The 21323-nt window shown below is 32.7% G+C and overlaps 1 protein-coding gene across 1 annotated transcript in view; it reads left to right on the forward strand.

Moving 5' to 3' along the window:
• Nucleotides 1-380: 380 nt before the first annotated feature.
• The window catches only part of LOC124372668 (melanotransferrin-like), a 29075-nt gene continuing 8132 nt past the window's right edge, over nt 381-21323 (forward strand). The window contains exons 1-11 of the mRNA XM_046831077.1: nt 381-499; nt 2739-2875; nt 4308-4450; nt 5861-6005; nt 6588-6745; nt 7043-7167; nt 8743-8894; nt 10084-10178; nt 13430-13575; nt 15182-15333; nt 20135-20293. Coding sequence (XP_046687033.1) covers nt 381-499; nt 2739-2875; nt 4308-4450; nt 5861-6005; nt 6588-6745; nt 7043-7167; nt 8743-8894; nt 10084-10178; nt 13430-13575; nt 15182-15333; nt 20135-20293 — 1531 coding nt within the window. The remainder of the gene's footprint in view (nt 500-2738; nt 2876-4307; nt 4451-5860; nt 6006-6587; nt 6746-7042; nt 7168-8742; nt 8895-10083; nt 10179-13429; nt 13576-15181; nt 15334-20134; nt 20294-21323) is intronic.

Genomic DNA, 21323 nt, shown 5'->3' on the forward strand with positions numbered 1-21323 from the left:
AATTATGCTAATATCTAATCCTATCTATAGGACAACTATTGTAATTATAATTTTATTCCTACTTCCATTACTGATTTGCATGGTGTACAGCATTTAGTTTTTGCATAGTGCCTAACTTATATTATTATTATTATAGCATGGAATTATGTTTTCCTTAAGCATCATGGAATTTATTATTACACTACAACTGCTTTCTAGCTAACTGTATTTTATCTTAAACATGTATATTTGACATATTCTATTGCTTTTCTGTTAAATGGTTTGAATAAAAATCATTTGAATCAATCTAGTCATTAAAATAATGACTGAAATGTAATAATTTAAATATTGCTTTAAACAATAATATTTATGTTTAACTTCTCGTACATTTCACCCAGAAAATGAACTCTGTTCCAGATACGTTATGTGTGCTGCCGAAAACTCCCAGCTACTATTCTGCAGCTCAGATCTGCGAGAAGCTTGACACCACTCCGTTTCGGTGTATCATTGGCGTGGACAGGTATTATAGTAGTGCACAATGTCAAGGACGTAGCCAGCAAGGAGGTTTAAGGGGTCCGGACCCTCCCCCAAAATTTTCAATAACTTTTTTAGTAAACGATTGTTATTATTTAAATAATTCAGTATTACTGACATATACTGCTGAAAGATCGTTCCCAAATAAAGAAAAGGGTCAAGAACTTTTTTAAGGAACAAAATGGGGCTTTACTCTTTGTCCACTATTGGAAAATATGAGTTGTCTGGACCCCCCCCCCCCCACAATGTTTTCCTGGCTACGTTCTTGCACCCTGCATCATTTTCACTTTCAAAATGTTGTCTTACCATTCTGTCTGCTTATACTTCTGTTTTCTGGGAGCTTGTGCAAACAATCAATTTATGAGAGTGTTTCAAGCTGCTAAAACAAGCGATCCGAATTATCGCTCTGTTGAAATTTAGAGAGTCGTGCAGGGAAGCCTTCAAAAATTTACAACTGTTGACGCTGCCCAGTCTCTACATCTTGGAAACAACTCTGTTTTGTATGTCTAAATATGCCATAACGAATTGCCGAGACATACATGCATATGAGACTAGAGGCAGAGATAACTACCGAACTGGTAGACACAGAACGGTGGTTTATGAACGCTTGCCTTCACAGGCAGGTGTTCATTCCGTCAACAAATTACCAAATTCAATAAAAAAACGCTCCAACGCCCAAGGTGTTATAATCTTGTTTGAAACGCTCTTTAGTGTCACAAGCATTTTATAATGTAGACGAGTTTTTAGCATATGATTGGGAGACCACCAATTAAAAAGACTGACTGAATCCGTCGCTGGAAGTGGGAATCATTGGCGAATGAATGGATGTATGTAAATTTGTAAATTGTATGTCTGAATGAGATCACATATTGTGGGGTGTATGACAAAATTCTAGCAAGTAAAAAGTTGACTTTTGCCATGCGTTATAGAATGTTCCGGCAATAAAAATCTGATTTGATTATGCTCCATAGAATATAATGAGTACGGGGTTAAAATAATAAAACAATGTTACATTCAGTCTTGTAATAAATGTTTAAATTTTTTAAGAAACTCTTAATCTATATTAGGTTGGTACAAGTTGGTATCACTCAGAGAGCTGGCAAAACTTTTCTCCTGTCTGTCTGTATATGGGATATCTGGAGAGCTAACTGAACCAAGAGTCTATGTAGACTTGAAATTTTCACTTGAAGTAAGGTTCGTTGAAGGTGCTCATCTTCTTATTGGATTTGGCACAGCGTAAGCAAAACGTATCACTCAGGGGTATACCTTTTTTAGCCATTACAGTTTGAAAATGTTGTACGGCCACCATCTTAGAGCCTGATGATGTTATTAGGTCTATCCTGAATTTGTCTTTTTTTAAATACCTTAATTAGACTAAAAAAATATGCAAATTTTGAACTTTACGGTATATCTTTAGTTAGATCAAAAATATATTTTTTTTACCAATAAACACAATGAGACAGACGGTATCAGCAAGCAAGATAAGACTATACTTCATAACACAAAATTGAGTGGACTTAAACATCATTTGGTGGCGGTATTCAACATCATGTCAATAATTTAAACATACCTACTACTGTACCTACTATAATGGTGGGCACCTTTTCTTAATTCCAATAAAATACTTTTCTGGTTGATACAGAGTTATCTTGAATGAATGAAGAGGTGAAAGAGATGAAAGAATGAAAGAGGTGTGATTGTAAAGATTGTATGTCTGTATGTGTATTATAGTACGAATGACAGAAATTTTAGGATATCATTATTAATTGACGTTTGCCATATGATGTGATTATTGTGTCAGCAATAAAACAGATTTGATTTGATCTTCAGTTCTAAGATGTAAATGTTTAACAAGTGTGTTCAAATTTTTTAAAGTAAAAATGTACAAGTATTAAAAGTATTCAAAAAAGATTTTTATGAACAATCTAAATATTGGTATAATTAACTTTATCAGCTTTACCAACATTTTTAAAATTTGTAATATTTATGAGCTTCAAAAGAACAAGATCTCTGCTCCTATTGTTATACTTGATAAAAATACATTTATTAATCTATTTACATTTTGCAGTGGACCGAGTAAAGAGTACAAAAAGATTAAGTTTTATAAAATCTGTATCTTAAAATTTTTTTAGTTAACTAGTTTTACACTTGATGAAGATTTTTCATATAGCTACATTTTAAAATAGTAATATATTTCTTAAATAATTTTAAAATGTACTTCACAGGCTCGACTGCATGAAGAAAGTCAGTTTGAATGAAGCAGACTTTGCAGTATTTGAAGCTGAAGATCTGTTGATTAGTGCGGATGATGTGCACTTAACAGACGTTCTGATCACTCATAGGATTCACGCTTCTGAACAAAGTAAGAAATTAATTTGATAATTTTATTGTATTAGTCGGATGGTTGGTAAACCTGTCTGACCACCCAATGTATGTACTGCACTTATTGTTGGGATGAGCTGTTACAGAGTACTCCATCCATTTTTTAATAAAAGGGATTTTTTATTCCAATAATTGTAGGGTTGGTAAACTTGTAAGGTTTTATGATCACCTGTTTAACAATATATAAATATGTACAAATATCAGGTGATCAGTCAGGGTTACCAACCATCCGACTAATAGAATAAAATTTCTCTTCAAACGCCAATACAAAAAAAACGGGTTTTCACTATTTATTTCATGAAAACCACAAGGAATGTATAAAATATATGGTATTTTTGAAATTAGGAAAAAAATTTACTTTCTTTTAATTCAATAAAAAATAGGTTGTTGCATTAAAAATATTTACTCACACCCGACACCCCATGCTTGCTGGTCTTAAAAATGTTCATTATATTATTTATGAACTATAAGAAATTTCATGCAGATTTTCATGTAAAAAACATTACAATATAAGTACTAATAAGAGAACTGTGACAGATTTTGAACAAAAACAGTTTTTAGAGCGCAGCGAGTGAACCACGCAACCAATAATTATCTTGATTTATTTGTTTATCTTGTTATTACGCACAACTTTGGGCATTTAATCTTTGCTGCTTCTCTAATGGTCTACAAGATCCCTTCAGTGTGCATAAAGTTTGGAACACATAGTATATTGCAATTGAACATAAAAGTGAACCTTTTGGATTTGGATGTACGTGATTATACTCTACTAATAGATACTTTTAATTTGATGTACTACTCGACCTATGCTCTCATTTAAGATTGCCTTTTGAATCTTTACAGGCCATCCCCCTGACATGACAAACAATGGTAGTTACTTCAAAAAGTAGATTCATAGGTGCAGTAATGATGTACCAAGTTTTATTGATTTACCTGTAATCATTCAGAAATTATTAAGCCCGTGCGGGACTTTATTAACACCCTGTATATTTATGATTATTTACAGATTTGGTCTTTTTCACTAAAGATATGTCATTTTTAGCTAAATATTTATCAATTAGATTCTTCTAATCGTAAACTGTTTTATTTTTTAAACTAAATCTTGCTGGAAGTAATCTTAATTTAAACATTTTGGATTTTCTATTATATTTTTATTCAATGATTATCACTATTCAAAAATTTACATCATTTATCAGCAAACGTCAGCACTGTCCAACACAGAGTGTAGTTAACAAGTTAGTGTATTAACCTGAGGTGTAAAAGTTTATTAACATGCTTTATTTACATTCAAGATGATCATCAAATAAAAGACTAAAAAAAAACTAAATGAATTTTGATTGTACATTTTTTAAAGTAATAGATAGTAAATAGTTAAAAATGGAAAACTATTTAGCGATATTAAACCTTTCCAGAGAAATGGGAGTATGGAGTCGTAGCAGTGGTGTCCAACAAAGCTAACATATCACAGCTGTCTGATCTGAAGGGTAAAAGATTGTGTCATCCAGGCAACAACCCGTTCTCCGCCAACTATGACTGGAGTGAGGTGTTCTCATTGGTGAGTGAATCTCAGTATCACTAGTAATACTTCCTGGTTTGTTCCAAGATTTCCTTGTTGTCCCACAACTTACCCCATCTGCACCAGGCAAACTCTACTATACTGTAACTTATTCAATCCAACCCAGCAGGGATCACTTCTGGCTGGTTTATACCTTCCAGTTGAACCCACCACTGGGCACAGCAAAAACCGATGTGTCGCTTAAATCTGAGCAACATTATGGATGTCCAGGAGCGGCACATCACTAACCGCAAGTGTCGAGATTCTGGGGTGCAAGGGCAATCGATAGGTCTAGTCTACTGCGGGAGATGACTATTGGAGTTGGAAGGGTTCCTTCCTTAAGTATCAAATGTTATTGCTAGCCTCAACAAGGGTGTGCCATCCCCTGCCTACTTTAACTGGAGAGGCTGGTTCAGAGCTGGCCTCCCTTCTTCTGGGGGGACATGAGCTTGAGATTAGTGCCCTAATTCATCCTCATGGATCTCGATAGGAGGCGGCCCCTATCCCCTAACCTTACCCATCCTGAATATTCTGTCACTTCAGAAGCCGCACTAAGGTTCTTATAGGACTAAGTGCAATTTATAAGCTTCTTGTCCCAAGAGAATAAAAAAGAAACTTACTGGTTAACAGTAGGAGTTATAGTATTATTACTGAAACTATAGCAGTATTTATAACTAATATTTGAACTGTTTGATGATGTTAATATTAAAATTCTATACACAGTTCAAGATTATAGTAATATGAAATTGTATATTTTGTATCAACTTTATAATCAATATCTGTGCAATTTTTACTGTAGAGAAGATGTTCTTCGACTTTTTGAGCATTCCGTAATGGTGACAGTTTAGTAATAACGTTCTCCAGGATGAATGTTCTGAAATGATAGGGGTTAACACACTCAGCGCCATGTGAAGATTCATGATTATGATGTTTACACTTACTGTTAAGTAACATAGACTGCTGGGACTGAAAGTGTTACAGACGTAGCAATACAGGTTAAGTTAAAGTAGCATACAAAATGTGAAATACATAACAAAAAATTTAATGGTACTTTATAGCAATACAGGACAAGCTAAAGTAACCTAAACAATGTTAAACACACAACAAATAATTTAATTTAATTTGTCATTTGACAGTTCTTTGAATCACACACTAGTTGCTTATTTAAAAACATGCAAAGAACCAGAAACTAAATATTAACTGAATATGAAATGTGTTGGTTCTGTGGTGTAGTGCTCACCATACGAGATCCAGGTCCAATTTCCAGCAGAGCAATTACTTTTGTGAATTAGTTTGATTAAAATTTAATTTTGTCGTTTATAAACACTTAATGATACAATATTATGAAATATAACTTGTTTGCACTATACATTACGTTTTAATGTACTTAATTTTTCTTTTTTTTAACAGTATTTTGAGAATCGTGTTGCCCCCCAACTCTGCGACAAGGGGGTCTCAGTTGAAGAAAATCGCATTAAAGCCTTAGCAGAGTTCTTCGGAGAATCTTGCAAAGCTGGAGTATGGGCTGCAGACCCAGAGATCGATGCACAACTTAGTAAGTTATCGTTTATGTGTATAAGCTAGTAGGTCAGACTAGACACAGTATGAATACTTGACTACTGTCAATACCGCTGGAGTATGGATAAGCTCCTGCTTAGCCATACTGGGCAAAGAATCTAAAGCAGATTTCCACAACAATTATTTGTGGGGTGAGAACATATGAGATAGTGAAAAACCCTATGTACTGATTATTACATATTTATTAATAGTGGCCAAAATTATATATATATATATATATATATATATATATATATATATATATATATATATTTAGATTCTTCACTGACAAACATTCATCTGAATGTTTGTCTGTTTGTCCTTTATAGACTCAGAAACTATTTGACCATTCATTATGAAAATGTGTATGTATATGTATTTTTCCATGTAAAAGGTTTATATGCTATGCTCATTGATGTAACTCTCCAACAGGCAGCGCTGCAAAAGATAAAAGTTTTTAAAGCGCCTGCACATTATAAACTGCAATTACGAGACAGTTATGTATATTAACCAAAACACTATTTGAAGGCACTATGTTATGATGTATATTTGTCTTTAAAAAATAAATTGCCTATTGCAGAGAGTCGGTACAAGAGCATGTGCGGTCTGTGTGATGTGCCCAGTGTGTGCTCTCAGAGAGACAAGTACTGGGGCCGACAAGGTGCTCTCTACTGTCTGTCCGACTGCCTGGGTGACATCGCTTGGTCCATGCTGAAAGATGCAAAACTACACTTCAGTGTAAGTCTTGTTATTTTAGGTTATCCTTAACAAAGAAATTAATAGAAAGAGTGTACGCGATAAATAAATAACTTTACCAAATTTGAAAATCTGCCCATTAAATATGCTGACATGTTTGGAATATTCATATCGTAGGACCTTAACATCATTACTATTAAAATATATATTTTAATTATGAGTGACCATTAAACCACCTAGAACAGAACTTACATTGTAAATGTTTCAAACATTTTAAACAAGTACATTATTCCAAATGGATTGGATTGTCATCCTGATCCTGGATGTATTTCTGTGCAGCAAGTCGGAGTCTCTGTGTGTGAAGATGTCAGTCTGCTATGTCCTGATGGCTCCACGAAACCTTTGAATTCGTCAGATCCTTGCGTCTGGGTGACACGACCTGTACCTGTCATTGCTGCGAAAAGGTATCTATAAATTCAATATCCGGCCAAATTTTTATTCAAACAATTATCTAATGCAGATTGTTTGTTTAATGTGTGCTAAGAAATTTGATGAAAACAGGTCTTAAAATACATATGTGTAATAAATTATGAAATGATATTTTATTGGTTTCTTAAAATTTAAGTTTTAATTTAAATGAAAGGTATTTTACTGTCCAACAAAGCATAAGTCCTCTGCTTTTAATTTTTATTTAGCCTGCCCCAATAGTATTAACTATTTAAGATTGTATTGGACATGGGAACGTGCCTTGGCAGTAGAATTGCGTCAGGATCATACTTTGCAACCCTTTTCAGTTATAAATTCTTGATGCTAACTACTAATTCAACCCAGCACAAGCTATGCAATATTTCATTCTATTATTCAATTTTTTTAGTCTGTGATTTTAAATGTTTTTATAATTTTAATACTAAAATAAAAATATTTTTTATGTACTATATTTTATAGAATAAAGAAATTATATGGTGCATAATAAATTGTTTGATGACGTTTACTCAATAGAATGTTTACTTTAAGACACCGCCTTATTTTTCAGCTCCCAGATCTTAAACTCTATCTTTCACATTAATCCTATAAAGATTAGACTTCTTTTTAATTCAATTCAGAAAAAGTGTTTTAAAAACTAAAACTATTGTCTAGCGTAAGTCTGATTTTTTTTCTAAAACCTAGTATTGTTATGTAAAGCAGTTATGCAAAAACTGGCCCATAATTATTTTTTTCATATATCCCTTAATACTGCATTAAAGATGACTTGTAAATAATTTTTAAATCTTGTTTTAAAAAACTGTTGGAAATGTTTTAATGAATATTTAATAACTTAAATATATTGCCCAATATAATTTGGTGTTTTTATAAAATTCGAGAACTGGCCTCTGTAGTATAATCTGATTAAAATTTCATGTATTATGGTGATATGGCGTGTTGTCTTCTCCAATTAACTTTTGTATCATTTTAAAATGTAATATGGCTTGATAAATTTACAAATTTTAATAATGTAAACACTCTCTTCACATTCAATCACCCAAATTCTTCTTTGCAGAATGGCTCTCTTTTAAATGTATCTTCTCCAAAACCTCATAACTTATCCATTATATATCTTGCTGCCCTTCTCTACACTCCTAAACTTAATATTTTTCTTCTAAACTAGAATAAAAGAAATAAAATCCGAATAATTGTCAAATTATATCGAAATATTAAATTAAAAATACGTTTCTATGTTACAATCAAACTATATCACTCATCAGTGTTACAAATTTTCTTGATTTAGAAATAAATGTATTTAATTTTGGAGTGCAAAATATTACATTTATTTGTGCAGTATACAAATTATTATGTATGATTTATTTTTTATTTTAAATAAAATATCTGCTGGATTCCTTCAGTATTTATACACTTATCTGCTTGATAAATCATTGTAGTTAACTTATTTTGACTAATCATTTTTTTGTTTTTACAACTGATATTTAAACATTAGTCGTTCCAGTCACACAAAGTTAAGAAATCTATCGTGTAAACATGAGTAACATTTGTAATGTTTCCAGAGCAAAGGCTGAAGACATTCAGAAAACGTTGAAGCAAGTCCTGGCAATGCCTGACACTCCTGATGACTTCATAAGATTGTTGGAGTCAAATGTGATGGTCCCACCGTTGGAACTGACACCCTCTTTGACACCGAATGACTATTTAGCAAGCGGTAAGTACTAGCTTCTTGTGCGATTTGGTGTTTATCATTGACATTCTCACCATTAACCATCATTTTCAAGTGATACTTCCTACAGCTGTACCAAGAACGTAGCCAGAAAAAAATTTTGAGGAGATCGAGACGACTAATATTTTCCCGTAGTGGACAGAAAGTAATGAAATTGCAGTAAACTGCTCATAATGTAATAATGTAAACTTAATCTTCACATTCAGTCATTCAGTCATCCAGATTGTGCCTTAAATGCCTTAAATAAAGGCATATTTCATTTCATTTCATTTCAGATTGTAAAAGTGTAAAGGCTCTCTTTACATTCAGTCATCCGAATTGTAAAAGTGTAAACACTCTCTCTACATTCAGTCATCCAAATTGTAAAAGTGTAAAGGCTCTCTTTACATTCAGTCATCTGAATTGTAAAAATGTAAACACTCTCTCTACACATTCAGTCATCCAAATTGTAAAAGTGTAAACACTCTCTCTACATTCAGTCATCCAAATTGTAAAAGTGTAAAGGCTCTCTTTACATTCAGTCATCCGAATTGTAAAAATGTAAACACTCTCTCTACATTCAGTCATCCAAATTGTAAAAGTGTAAACATTCTCTCTACATTCAGTCATCCAAATTGTAAAAGTGTAAAGGCTCTCTTCACATCCCATCATATTGAAAACGATCTTTCAGCAGTACATGTAAGTAATATTGAAGTATTTCAATAATAATAATCGTTTGCTAAAAAAGTTTAAAAATTAAAAATTTTGGGGGTCCAGACCCCTTGGCTACGTCCTTGATACTATTTTATAATTTCCTTATGTACTATTTTATTTTTCAAATTAAAAGCTTGTAAAGAATTTCTTACTACCTAACATGATCAAATAACCTACTTGTAATAATTTTGACCTTCATCTACCAAATGAATATTATACATGTGTGACATGTTTGCATGTAATGTAATCCCAAATGTTAACTTTAAACATATTGTTTATTTATTTTACTAGAAAAATACACTAGATCCTGTTTTAGACTTTACTTCCACAGAACTAATAAAAACATGAGAATAGTGTTCTGTTCTATTGGAGAAGAGTTACTATTTAATGTTTAATTTTTACTTTCATAATAAAACGATTTTTCTATTGCATTTCAATTAATGTACTCGTATAACAAACTGAAAACGTTTTATCCTGACAGCTCCTGGATACCTGAGTGCCAACGCCATGTCAATATGTGGCCAGGGCGCACGAGCCGTCAGTGTTTGCGTCAGCACTTTACAGGATAAGATTAAGGTAATAAACTTATCCATTTACTTACATTTACTTTATTTACTGGTTATTTTGCATTTCCCTTACTTAATTAAAGTTAATTGCACTTGTTAAGCACATTATAGACCAGGGACGTATAGTAGGGGGGATAAGGGGGATGGAACCCACCCAAAAGCCCTAAAAATGTATTAAATATATGTATTAGATTAATCCAATTCGTTTGAAATACAGTAGTTAAATGTTTTACTTACAATTAGGCATAACTAGTTTATTTAAATTTATTCAACAATAATCCCCATAACTTCAACAATTTTTACACAATTTTTTCTATAGAAACTCAATTTGCTTTTCTGGTAACAACCCATTAATATTCTAGGTATTTCTGAACTTAATTGAGGAACCGTTATTTAGCTCAGATCATGCAAACGCACGATTGTCATCAGAGAAGCTCTTAGTTCATCAAGGACCATTATAGGATCTGCTCCCAAAAATATCATATGAAGAAAAATGCCCAACAGATTGAAAAGAAAAAATTCATTAATTGATTAAATAGTAGTTACCAATCTGATACAATAGTGCTGCATATGACTTACTTGCAACTGATAAGATACATTATCTCCATGTGTTTCCTGTGTTAGGAGACATGTTATTAGAAAAGTAAATTCAGTTTGTGCAGAGAAAGTAGGAACCACAATAATATTTTATTTTCATTATATAAATACATTTTTATCTTATTGAAGACTTTTATATTTTATACTATAGTTTTTCTTTTTATTGATTTCATGTGGCTAGAAAACTACCAAGGCACTAAAACTATTTGTGTGGCTCAGGATAAGGTTCAAGTTATTAATTTCAATTCATTTTAACTATTAATACGAGACACACCTGCTGTTTGTGCACAAGTACAATTTTCGTATTTACGGCTATTTGCTCAAAACTTTTATAAACAGTTATACAAACAATAAAAATTGACAAAACCTTCTGTGTTTCTCTGTTAGTTCATTGTCTTTAACAAATACAGATTTTATGGAAATAATTTTTCTAAGATAACAAACAAACATTTTAAATGTAAACGTTTCATGCCATACCACTACTACAATTTGTCACTGACTTATTCTTCTACCACTATAACACATAAATTAATTAAACATATTGATGAATAAACGGAATTGCGAGTAAATTTTTTTTATCATAAGCGTGTTAGCAATCAATTGCTTACATTAGTCAAAAACAACAGTTCATCATCATATATGATCATCAGCAAAATGTTTACTCAAGGATGGAGATAGAAGATAAGGACAACATGAATGCTAAACACTATGGAAAGAAAATACGAGAGCTGTTCAAAAAGTATCGGCCTTTTGTTAATTAAAAGTGCATTTATTAAACTAGAGCGACAAACTTCTGATCCCCTTCAAAGTAGTCTCCTTGGTGATGCACACACTTCTCCCAGCGCTTCTGCCATTGTTCAAAACACTTCTGGAAGGCATCTTTTGGAATGCTTTAAAGCTCGGCCGTTGTATTCTGTTTAATGTCTTCTCTTTCTTGAAATCGAGTTCCTTTCAGGGGCATTTCAGCTTAGGAAATAGCCAGAAGGCGCAGGGAGCCATGTTGGGGAATTACGGAGCTTGGCAAACCAGGGGTGTGTTGGTTTTAGTGAGAAAACTCTGAATTAGATGTGCAGAGTGGGCAGGTGCCAGTGATCCAGCATGTCTTGTGCAATTTCAAGGCAAAGTTGGTTTTTCTCCATTTTCAGCAACTTTGAAACAAATTTTGCGGACACTCTTCTCATTTTCAAATCCTCGGTTAAAATCAAATGTACTGATCCAATGCTGACTCCTACTTATTCTGCTAGTTCTCAATCTGATAGACAACGGTCCTCGGTGACCAAATTTGGCACTTCTTCAATAACATTCTTATTCTGGCTTGTCGATAGCCAGCCTGAACAAGATTCACTTTCCATTAATGTTTGACCATTTTTGAATCGATTGTACCACTTTTTTTTTTATTCAAGTACTGCTCATAGCAGACTCCCCAAAAGCCTGTTACATCTTGAAAATAGTTTCCACTTGCGAATCATCAAGCTTTTGGAAAAATTTAATGAAGTGATGCTGCTCAAGTTTTCCTGTCATTTTATAATTTGATAAAAACCGCCAAGCACAACAGAAAGGTCTACACTACTAAGCTGACTGCCAACGACTGAAGCTTCGTCACAATACGAAACAGTGCAAGCACTTGCATGACACTCTCCTCCACATCCCCACTAAGCTTGATCGCCAGCGCTTGATTCGTTTAAGTGGGATTAGAGAAGGTATTATTACGTGGGCTGTTCAAATAGTAAAAATTGCAATGGGGGCATGTAACATTTTAAGATATTTATACATACCTAGTCTATCTGTTTGGTGCAGTCTGTCTCTTCTCAGTAGCCAACTTCCAATAAATGTCACTGTTCTAGTGCGACTGGCTGTCTTCCGTAGCTTGAGTGTACGGGTTGCAGCCATCACTCTCCTGTCTGTATGGTGCAGATTGTCTCTTCTCTGAATCCAACTTACAATAAATGTCACTGTTCTAGTGCGACTGGCTGTCTTCTGTAGCTCGAGTGTACGGGTTGCAGCCATCACTCTCCTGTCTGTATGGTGCAGATTGTCTCTTCTCTGAATCCAACTTACAATAAATGTCACTGTTCTAGTGCGACTGGCTGTCTTCTGTAGCTCGAGTGTACGGGTTGCAGCCATCACTCTCCTGTCTGTATGGTGCAGATTGTCTCTTCTCTGAATCCAACTTACAATAAATGTCACTGTTTCTAGTGCGACTGGCTGTCTTCTGTAGCTCGAGTGTACGGGTTGCAGCCATCACTATCCTGTCTGTATGGTGCAGATTGTCTCTTCTCTGAATCCAACTTACAATAAATGTCACTGTTCTAGTGCGACTGGCTGTCTTCTGTAGCTCGAGTGTACGGGTTGCAGCCATCACTCTCCTGTCTGTATGGTGCAGATTGTCTCTTCTCTGAATCCAACTTACAATAAATGTCACTGTTCTAGTGCGACTGGCTGTCTTCTGTAGCTCGAGTGTACGGGTTGCAGCCATCACTCTCCTGTCTGTATGGTGCAGATTGTCTCTTCTCTGAATCCAACTTACAATAAATGTCACTGTTCTAGTGCGACTGGCTGTCTTCTGTAGCTCGAGTGTACGGGTTGCAGCCATCACTCTCCTGTCTGTATGGTGCAGATTGTCTCTTCTCTGAATCCAACTTACAATAAATGTCACTGTTCTAGTGCGACTGGCTGTCTTCTGTAGCTCGAGTGTACGGGTTGCAGCCATCACTCTCCTGTCTGTATGGTGCAGATTGTCTCTTCTCAGTAGCCAACAAATCAGCAGATGTTGTTATAGTTGATACTGATACTCTGATGCCAGCTGTCAGGTATGTTTAGTTGCTACTACTTTTGATTTTATATCAACTCGAATACAATCTGATCTTGATAGTATATTCGTTACCTTTGACACTGTAACTTTTTTCAGTTTTTTCTTTGGACTTATTTGTTCTAGTTAATACATTAATAAATTGTAATAATTAAGTCAATACTATGTGGATTTGTGATTTTTGCTATCTATCTATATTTTGTAATACTTATATGAATACATAATTTTAAATATTAAATTGTGGTTTTAAGCTTACAGTCTAGATTTTGGAAATTGGTTAGTATTCCAGAACACTTCACAAAGAAACCTTCTATAGTTGTCACAAAACAATTAATTTCAAGCCACAATGAATTTTCTACAAACACATTTACAATCTTATAAAACCCCTAATGACTATAAATTTCCCTAAAAAAGGTTTACATGACTTTAGTAATCAATAAAAACCAAAGCTCTAAAACAAGCTGTGAACCAATTAAAATCTCTAGTTACATTTAAGTAAACTAGTATATATATATATATATATATATATTTATATACAACAAATAAAAAACTAAGGAAATAACTGGCCACATTTGCAAGATCACCTTAATTAGCCTCAATCAATAATATGCAACATAACAGAATAAAAAACATCCCTGAACAAACATATAAAATAAATATAGTCAAAATCTTGATAGACAATTTAAGATGGAAGCTGTAAGCGAAGAATTAGAATAAAGTGTTACAACAAAAAGTACGATTCGTTTTATAAAACACTCAAACAATGTCCATTTCTCACCTTATATATTGATAAAACAAAATGAAAAAACACTTATACTGAGATTCTGGGGTGCAAGGGTAATTCGATAGAGATGACTGTTGGATTTGGTGGGGTTTGCTCCCTAAGAGTCAAAGGTTCTTGCTAGTCTAGACATAAGGGTGTGCCACCCACCTGCCTGCTTTGACTGTAGAGGCTGGTTCTGAGCTGGCTTCTCTTTCTTCCTAAGGGACATGACTTGAGATTAGTGCCCTAAATTCTTCCTCATGAATCTCGACAGGAGGTGGCCCCTACCCTCAACTTTACCCATCCAGAATAACCTGTCACTCCGGAAGTAGCACAAAGGTCCTTATAGGACTAGGTGCAATTTATAAGCTCCTTGTCCTAAAGAACAAAAAAAAAGGTCTTACTAACCTAATACATTACTAGAGTCCTTGATTATGAATCCTTTGAAGGATTCATAATCGAGGCTACAGTCTAGGTTATTTTAAACAGATAATACCAAAACATCATGAACATTCCTACATCAGGAATCGTAGTGCATCAAATTATATACGCACTATCTCTAATCCATTCACTTAATAAACCAAACACTACTTATTATAAACTGAACAGAAGAATACACGCCACAATAGATCTGCACACGATAATCTGTTGACAATGGTTGGATATTGGGTACAGACCTACTGTGAATTTTAGTTTACCAATAACTTCCTATTGTAAATCCAATTCCAATTTCATCGTTCACTTGACAGTTTCAGTGTCTTGGTAATTCAATTTCTCTTTAAAGATCTTTCTTTAGTGTGGATTGCTATCATGGACAAATCAACTAACATAAAACTTTTCACAGGGACCACAATCTGAAGCCACTGTTGGTGCAGTTGCCAATACAGCTAAAGAAGGCCAAGACTGTTTCAGCAGTTGTCAAAACAAACTCCAGTTTTAAGAAACTCTCAGATTTGAAAGGAAAGAAAGCATGTTTTTCTTCTGTCGATGGAATGGGTAAGTCCAATTCTTAGAAAAACATATACAAAAACTTTATATTTCTGTATGGGTCAAAAGTACTGTTTCCTCTCTTATTAAATATATTTATCTCTCAATATTGAGCTTCAACCCCGTTGGAATTTAATTTGTTAATGGTACAATGTTGCTGGATTAGCTGCCAATTATTAATTGTTAAGTATGTATAAATAATTAATTATTTACTTAATTAAGCATTTATTCTTTTAATTAGCTTTAAAAATGTGGTTTAAAGTTTTTTATTTAATTGTTTTTTTTTATTTTTATAGTTACGTTAATACTTTTGGAGTACGCACATTGTTCATTCTTATCTACAAATAATATATTAATTTCATAATTGTAATAAGAACTAAAACAAAATAGCAAACAATTGTATAACATTTTTATTTACTTCGGTATACAGCAATTTATTACAATACTCAATATAATAATATAAGTGTACTAAACTCAAATGTTAAACTTCTTAAATGATAGATACCTGTATATGCGATACCTTTTAAAAGTGCGATTCTGGAACTCAGAATTAGTAAGCCTATCTAAAGTGTTAGGGCGCACAAAAGTTTTGGGCTAAAGAAAAAAGTTATAAAAGTTATTACACAATAAAGAAATGTATGATAAAATTATATTCAAAGTATAGTCAACATGAATTATATATATAGATATATTGAATAAACGTAATTTTAAAACTAAAAATTATATTTTTACACAAAATACACAATTTGACTGCATAAGCTTGATTCTTATACAACCATATTGGTGACTAATATTATTCTGTTTTGTATTTAAATCATTAGGTAGACATAGACTTTTACTGACATCATTTGTTTCTGTATCTCAAATTTATTATAAAATGTGTTCAAAACAATGATATTTGTTTGCTTTCATGGAAACCAAATCAATTTAAAACTTATGTTTTGTTAACTATTTCCGTGGAAACTAGGTGTCTTAATTAAAGTCTTGGGCTTGTGACACGTTTTTATAAAAGCTCTTATACTGTAAACAAATCACAGTTCAATCTAATTGAAAGGTAACTCCTAAAGAGAGGTCGTAAGGAGGTTCAGAAGGTACACAAAGAGGTGTTCATCTACCCGGTTTAAAGAGGGTTCCAATCAAGAAAGAGTTATCCAAGTCTCCACTACAGGCATCTACTCTTTGTTAGAGAGAGCTCCATATTCAGTAAGGAAAGGGAAAGTCAACCACAGTCCCAACCACCAGGGTTTCTTTTTTCGAAAGAGGACACAGCCCAGTAGAGAAGGCAACAGGAGGTTTTAATTTCATCAGTTCCAAATAGTCTTCAAAAAGTGCTCCTTCTTTGAATTCTTAAGTCAGCAGAGAAGAGTCCTCTCACATCCATCTTTGTGAAGTCTTCAACAAGACAGGCATCCAGAGAGTCTAGGGGAGATCTTCACGCTTTCTTCTGTTTGAAAGAAGGCTTCAAGAGAAAAAACTCCAAGGTTCATCAGATTCCATCTTCTTGAACTCTTGCCTCCTAAAAGAAGTGTCCTAAAAATTTCCTAGAACGATCTTCACAACCCTTGCATCCTGACGATTCTGTTTTGAATCATCTGCAACTAATCGGTCACTGTATATACAACTGCAATGTGGGGCAGTGTGTTCGAGTAATGATTCTGGGGGCGGTGCAGCATTTACAAGGTAGAGGATGAACTCTACACTACGCCTTGATGGTCGGGCGGCGTAGACACGGTGGAGGAGAGGGGGGGCAGGACGTTCCCCCCCCCCCCGCAACGTTACCACCAATTTTGAGACACACCAACATTAGTATGAGGACAAAGGAATTGGTGAAAATTCTACAAACACTACATTATTGTTGCTGTAAGCGATTTACATATCAACAATTTTACAGATTATATATATATTGTGTTATTTGTACAATTTACAATCTACAATATAACACTTTATATATACTACATATTATTGCCACTAATATTGGAATGTAAGCTGAATATAACTAATGAGTGTGAATATAAAATTTTATAGACTCATCCATAAAACTAGAAATTCAAATATTTAGAATGTTAAAAGGAATGTTTTCAAAAATTAAAAATACACTAATCTGATACAGATTTATGTATAATTTTACCCTTTAAACATTTAGTAAATAGTATTTAAAGATTCAACTAAGGTACCATTTCTGGTGTGCCATAGAAAAGCATTGGTGAATTCAAAAATGTTCCAAGCTACATTTTGTAAATATTGTGCCTAACACAAAAGCTTCATAAGAAGGAATAATTCTACTTGTGCTATACATTTTTTAACTAATAGTTTAAATAAATCAGAAATGTACAATGATTTATCAAGATTTCTTGTGATTTCTGTTGAAATTTTTGAGTCAGTAAAAAAACCTAAATAAAGAAGAAATGGTTTTAATATTTTCATAAAACTATATTATAGTAGTTGAATGTTTTTTTTTTTTTGTTTTTTATTTGAACTACAAAGTAACTGAAGGTATCCAAAGTGTGGTGTGTAATTGTTTACTATCTAATAATATAATTTATAACTAATAATTTTTTAACTATATCAAGTGTCAGAAAAAACACCAAGTACTATATAACATTAGTTTGTATCTAATATAGTGCAGTCATTGAAGCATTATTGGTCCGAATTTTTTTTACTGTGAACCGAATTGCATACAATTTTGGAATTAGGTCCATCTTACCCTTAACTTCAAAAGTGAAAATGATTTGAACTCTGCAACCACCCTGGGGGTGGTTGCCACCCCTTCTCGGGGTGAATTGTTTTTTTCTTCTATATAACCTCGGATATCGATAGAAGGCCTAATTTAAGCAAAAAATCATCTATACAGTTTTTCGAAAAATCCAATAATTTTCAAGTTATTGGCAATTTAAAATTCACATTTTTTCACGTTTTTCATCGGTTTTTTGCAAATATCTCCAAAAATATACGTTTTATTGAAAATATTATAAATAATAAAATTGTAGCAGGTAAATAAATAAACAATTTGGGTTTTTATAAAGTATTCTAAGTGCAATATTAAGCTAGATATTAAAGATCAAAGCAGTTTTTTATTGTGTCTGAAATTTAATCGATGTGGTCAATGCCATCTAGCGGCGAGCAGATGCATTTTAGGCATTCTAATAAAAAAGGGTTTTGTCCCCTCGTAGTGCTTGAAAATAAGCTTTAAAATGAGCACTATTAAAAGTCTTTTTGCACGTAAAATAAGTGAGCTGTATTGCAAATAAGAGGAGCATCTAATGTTTTTTCTTTTAAATCAATGGGGTTTCATAAGTGCCATTTTCCACCAAAATTAAAACTAATCGTTATTCCGCCTAGAACTAACTTTATTATGAAGAGTTTGATAGATTTTATCAGTTTGGGTGCTTCAGGATACATATTTTTCAAAAAAAGTCACGATTAAAAAAAAATTCAAATTAAAAAGAAAACCATCTTTTTTTCATAATATCTCCAAAATGACGACATATACGTATAAAAAGTGTAAGAATGAAAAATGTAGGTATTTTTTCTGACAAACAATTTGGGTTTTTTGTTTTTTCTGTCAAACAAAAATTGACGGAGATATGATTGTTTAAAGACCGCGTGGGGCAGCGCAATCACAAGCCTCTCTTAAGCCCTTTAACCCTTTCACCGTTTGAGAAAAAGGTTTTTTTTTTTTTTACTACATATTGCAATGAAGGATGTTGTAGCTCTCTTAATTACCTTTACAATGGTTTTTTTATAAATTGTGATAGCATGAAAATTGAAGGAGTTATGGTCCAAAAACTTATCATATTTTTTTTCTACTTAGTAACTGAAAATTTTGGAGTGTGAATATCTGGAGCAATGTGAAAGTACGCAGTATTAATAGAGACCCAAAAACTATTGTAATGTGTACATATATACATAATATGGCTCACATATTTTTGAAACGTAGGCATGAATACATACCAACGTTCTTATATGTATATATAACACATTTGAGTGAATTTTATATAATTTGTAAATCATTTATTCAATAAATGGTAATTTTTTACTCTAAATTAAATTATTTTTTAATATTATAGTCATATATATTTACTGTTTTAATTTAGGGGTAGTTTTAAGGGTAGAAAAGGCTTAAGAACATGATAATCATTTTGAGAGTGTGGAATAATATTTTAAATCCTTTTTTATTTTACAAAAAAATTTTTTTAAATTTTTTATGAAGGGGTAGTTTTCAAGGGTTGAAAGGGGGTTAAAAATTTGATAATTATTATTAGAGAATATAAAATATTACTTATTCTATACTTACATCTTTTTATGTCATACCAAAGTATTTTTTTGTGATTTTTTCAATTTAGGGGTTGTTTGCAAAGCTTGTAAGATTTTCAAGGGGTTGAAAATGATTTTAATATGAGGTAATTGTGTTAGAAAGCACTTTACAATTTCACCACTTACTATTATACATGTTTTCTAGCGATAAAATGGCTCAATTTAAATTTTCCCATTAAGGGGTTGTTTACACCCCTTAAAAATAATAGGCGGAGTTCAGATCATTTTCACTTTTAAAGTTAAGGGGAAGATGCAGCCTAATTCCAAAATTTTCATGCAAATCGGTTCACAGTAAAAAAATTCGGAGGTAAGACCGTATTTTTCGCTTCAATGACTGCACTAATATAGTAAACTAATATTTTAGTTATTGCTAAGCCAGTCAGTAAAACTAAGTACATTTCAAACATTTAATTGAATTAAAGAAAAAGAATATTATTTTATCTAAAAATAGATTAAATCATGCATTTTTCATGTTTTATGTTCTTTTGATCTTTAGGTTGGACCTCTTTTACAATAAAAATGCAGAAGACTGATTCTTTAGAAAAAGTATGTCCGTACACCAAAGCAATTTCAAAGTTTTTCTCTGAAATTTGTGTCTCAAAACCAAGTCCGGATGTTTATGGTTACTCCAATATCAAGATATGTCCAGCAGAATGTGAGTATGGCTATGTACGTCAGTTGATATTTTTAATGTAATAGATTACTTAAAAAACAGAACGCATCTTAAGATATAATATGTGAATTTTAAAAATAATTTGTTGAATTTCTGATAGTTTTTCATAGTTGCTTAGGAGGGAATATAGTTTACAGAATTCAATATTTTGTTTATTAAATATATGAGTATTTATAAGTTTTACTAATATAGTTTTACAGTCATGAAAGTATATATACAGGTAAGCTTAAGGATCATTTCAGCTCCTAAATTATAAAATAGAAAACATCTACTTTGAAATGTTCTCTGAGCAAGATTAAATTAAATAGTATTCAATTGTATTCAATCTCAAAAATAACACAATTTATTATACACTTGTACTTTTAACTTAGAAATGCTGTTCACTTATAACCCTATAATGGCCATAGAACTGTCCAATTGTGGTACTATAATTTCAGTACGTTTCACAGCTGTTGAACAAACTAATGCTGTTGATGGGATGCAAGGCATCTTATAAATGAACATTATTTTGAAATGCATGATGCTCTAAAGGCAGATCTAAGTATACCATTCCTTGCCATTTCATATATAATATACCTCTTAGAAATTAACTGAAATTTGATACATTAAATTAGAAGACCAACTGTCATCGTCAGTCTAAATTAGGCCGCTTTGGATATCAACTTTGAAAAATGAACTAAGAAGGAAACTTAACGAATCTAACAAATTTATAGATTTATAATAAGTCAATGCGGTGTCACAGAATGATTTTGAGAAGTTCATTGAGAATAAATTAATAAAAAAAGGTCCAACCCCATTTCCTAATTTGCTGACGTCTTGTTTCTGCTGTGACAATCGCTATTTACTGTTGGTCTGTGATCAGTTGTCAGTGGTTGGTTGTTCAGTGCAGGACTCTTGTGAACTGCAATCTTTAGTTTAATTATTGTTTTTATTTTATTAAATGCATGTTTTAGAGCCAGTATGCATGAAACACTAATGTTTGTTGTAATTCCTGACTTGTATGTGATTTGTA

Source organism: Homalodisca vitripennis, unplaced genomic scaffold (genome assembly GCF_021130785.1).
Source record: "Homalodisca vitripennis isolate AUS2020 unplaced genomic scaffold, UT_GWSS_2.1 ScUCBcl_3760;HRSCAF=9496, whole genome shotgun sequence".
Taxonomy (NCBI): Eukaryota; Metazoa; Arthropoda; class Insecta; order Hemiptera; family Cicadellidae; genus Homalodisca; species Homalodisca vitripennis.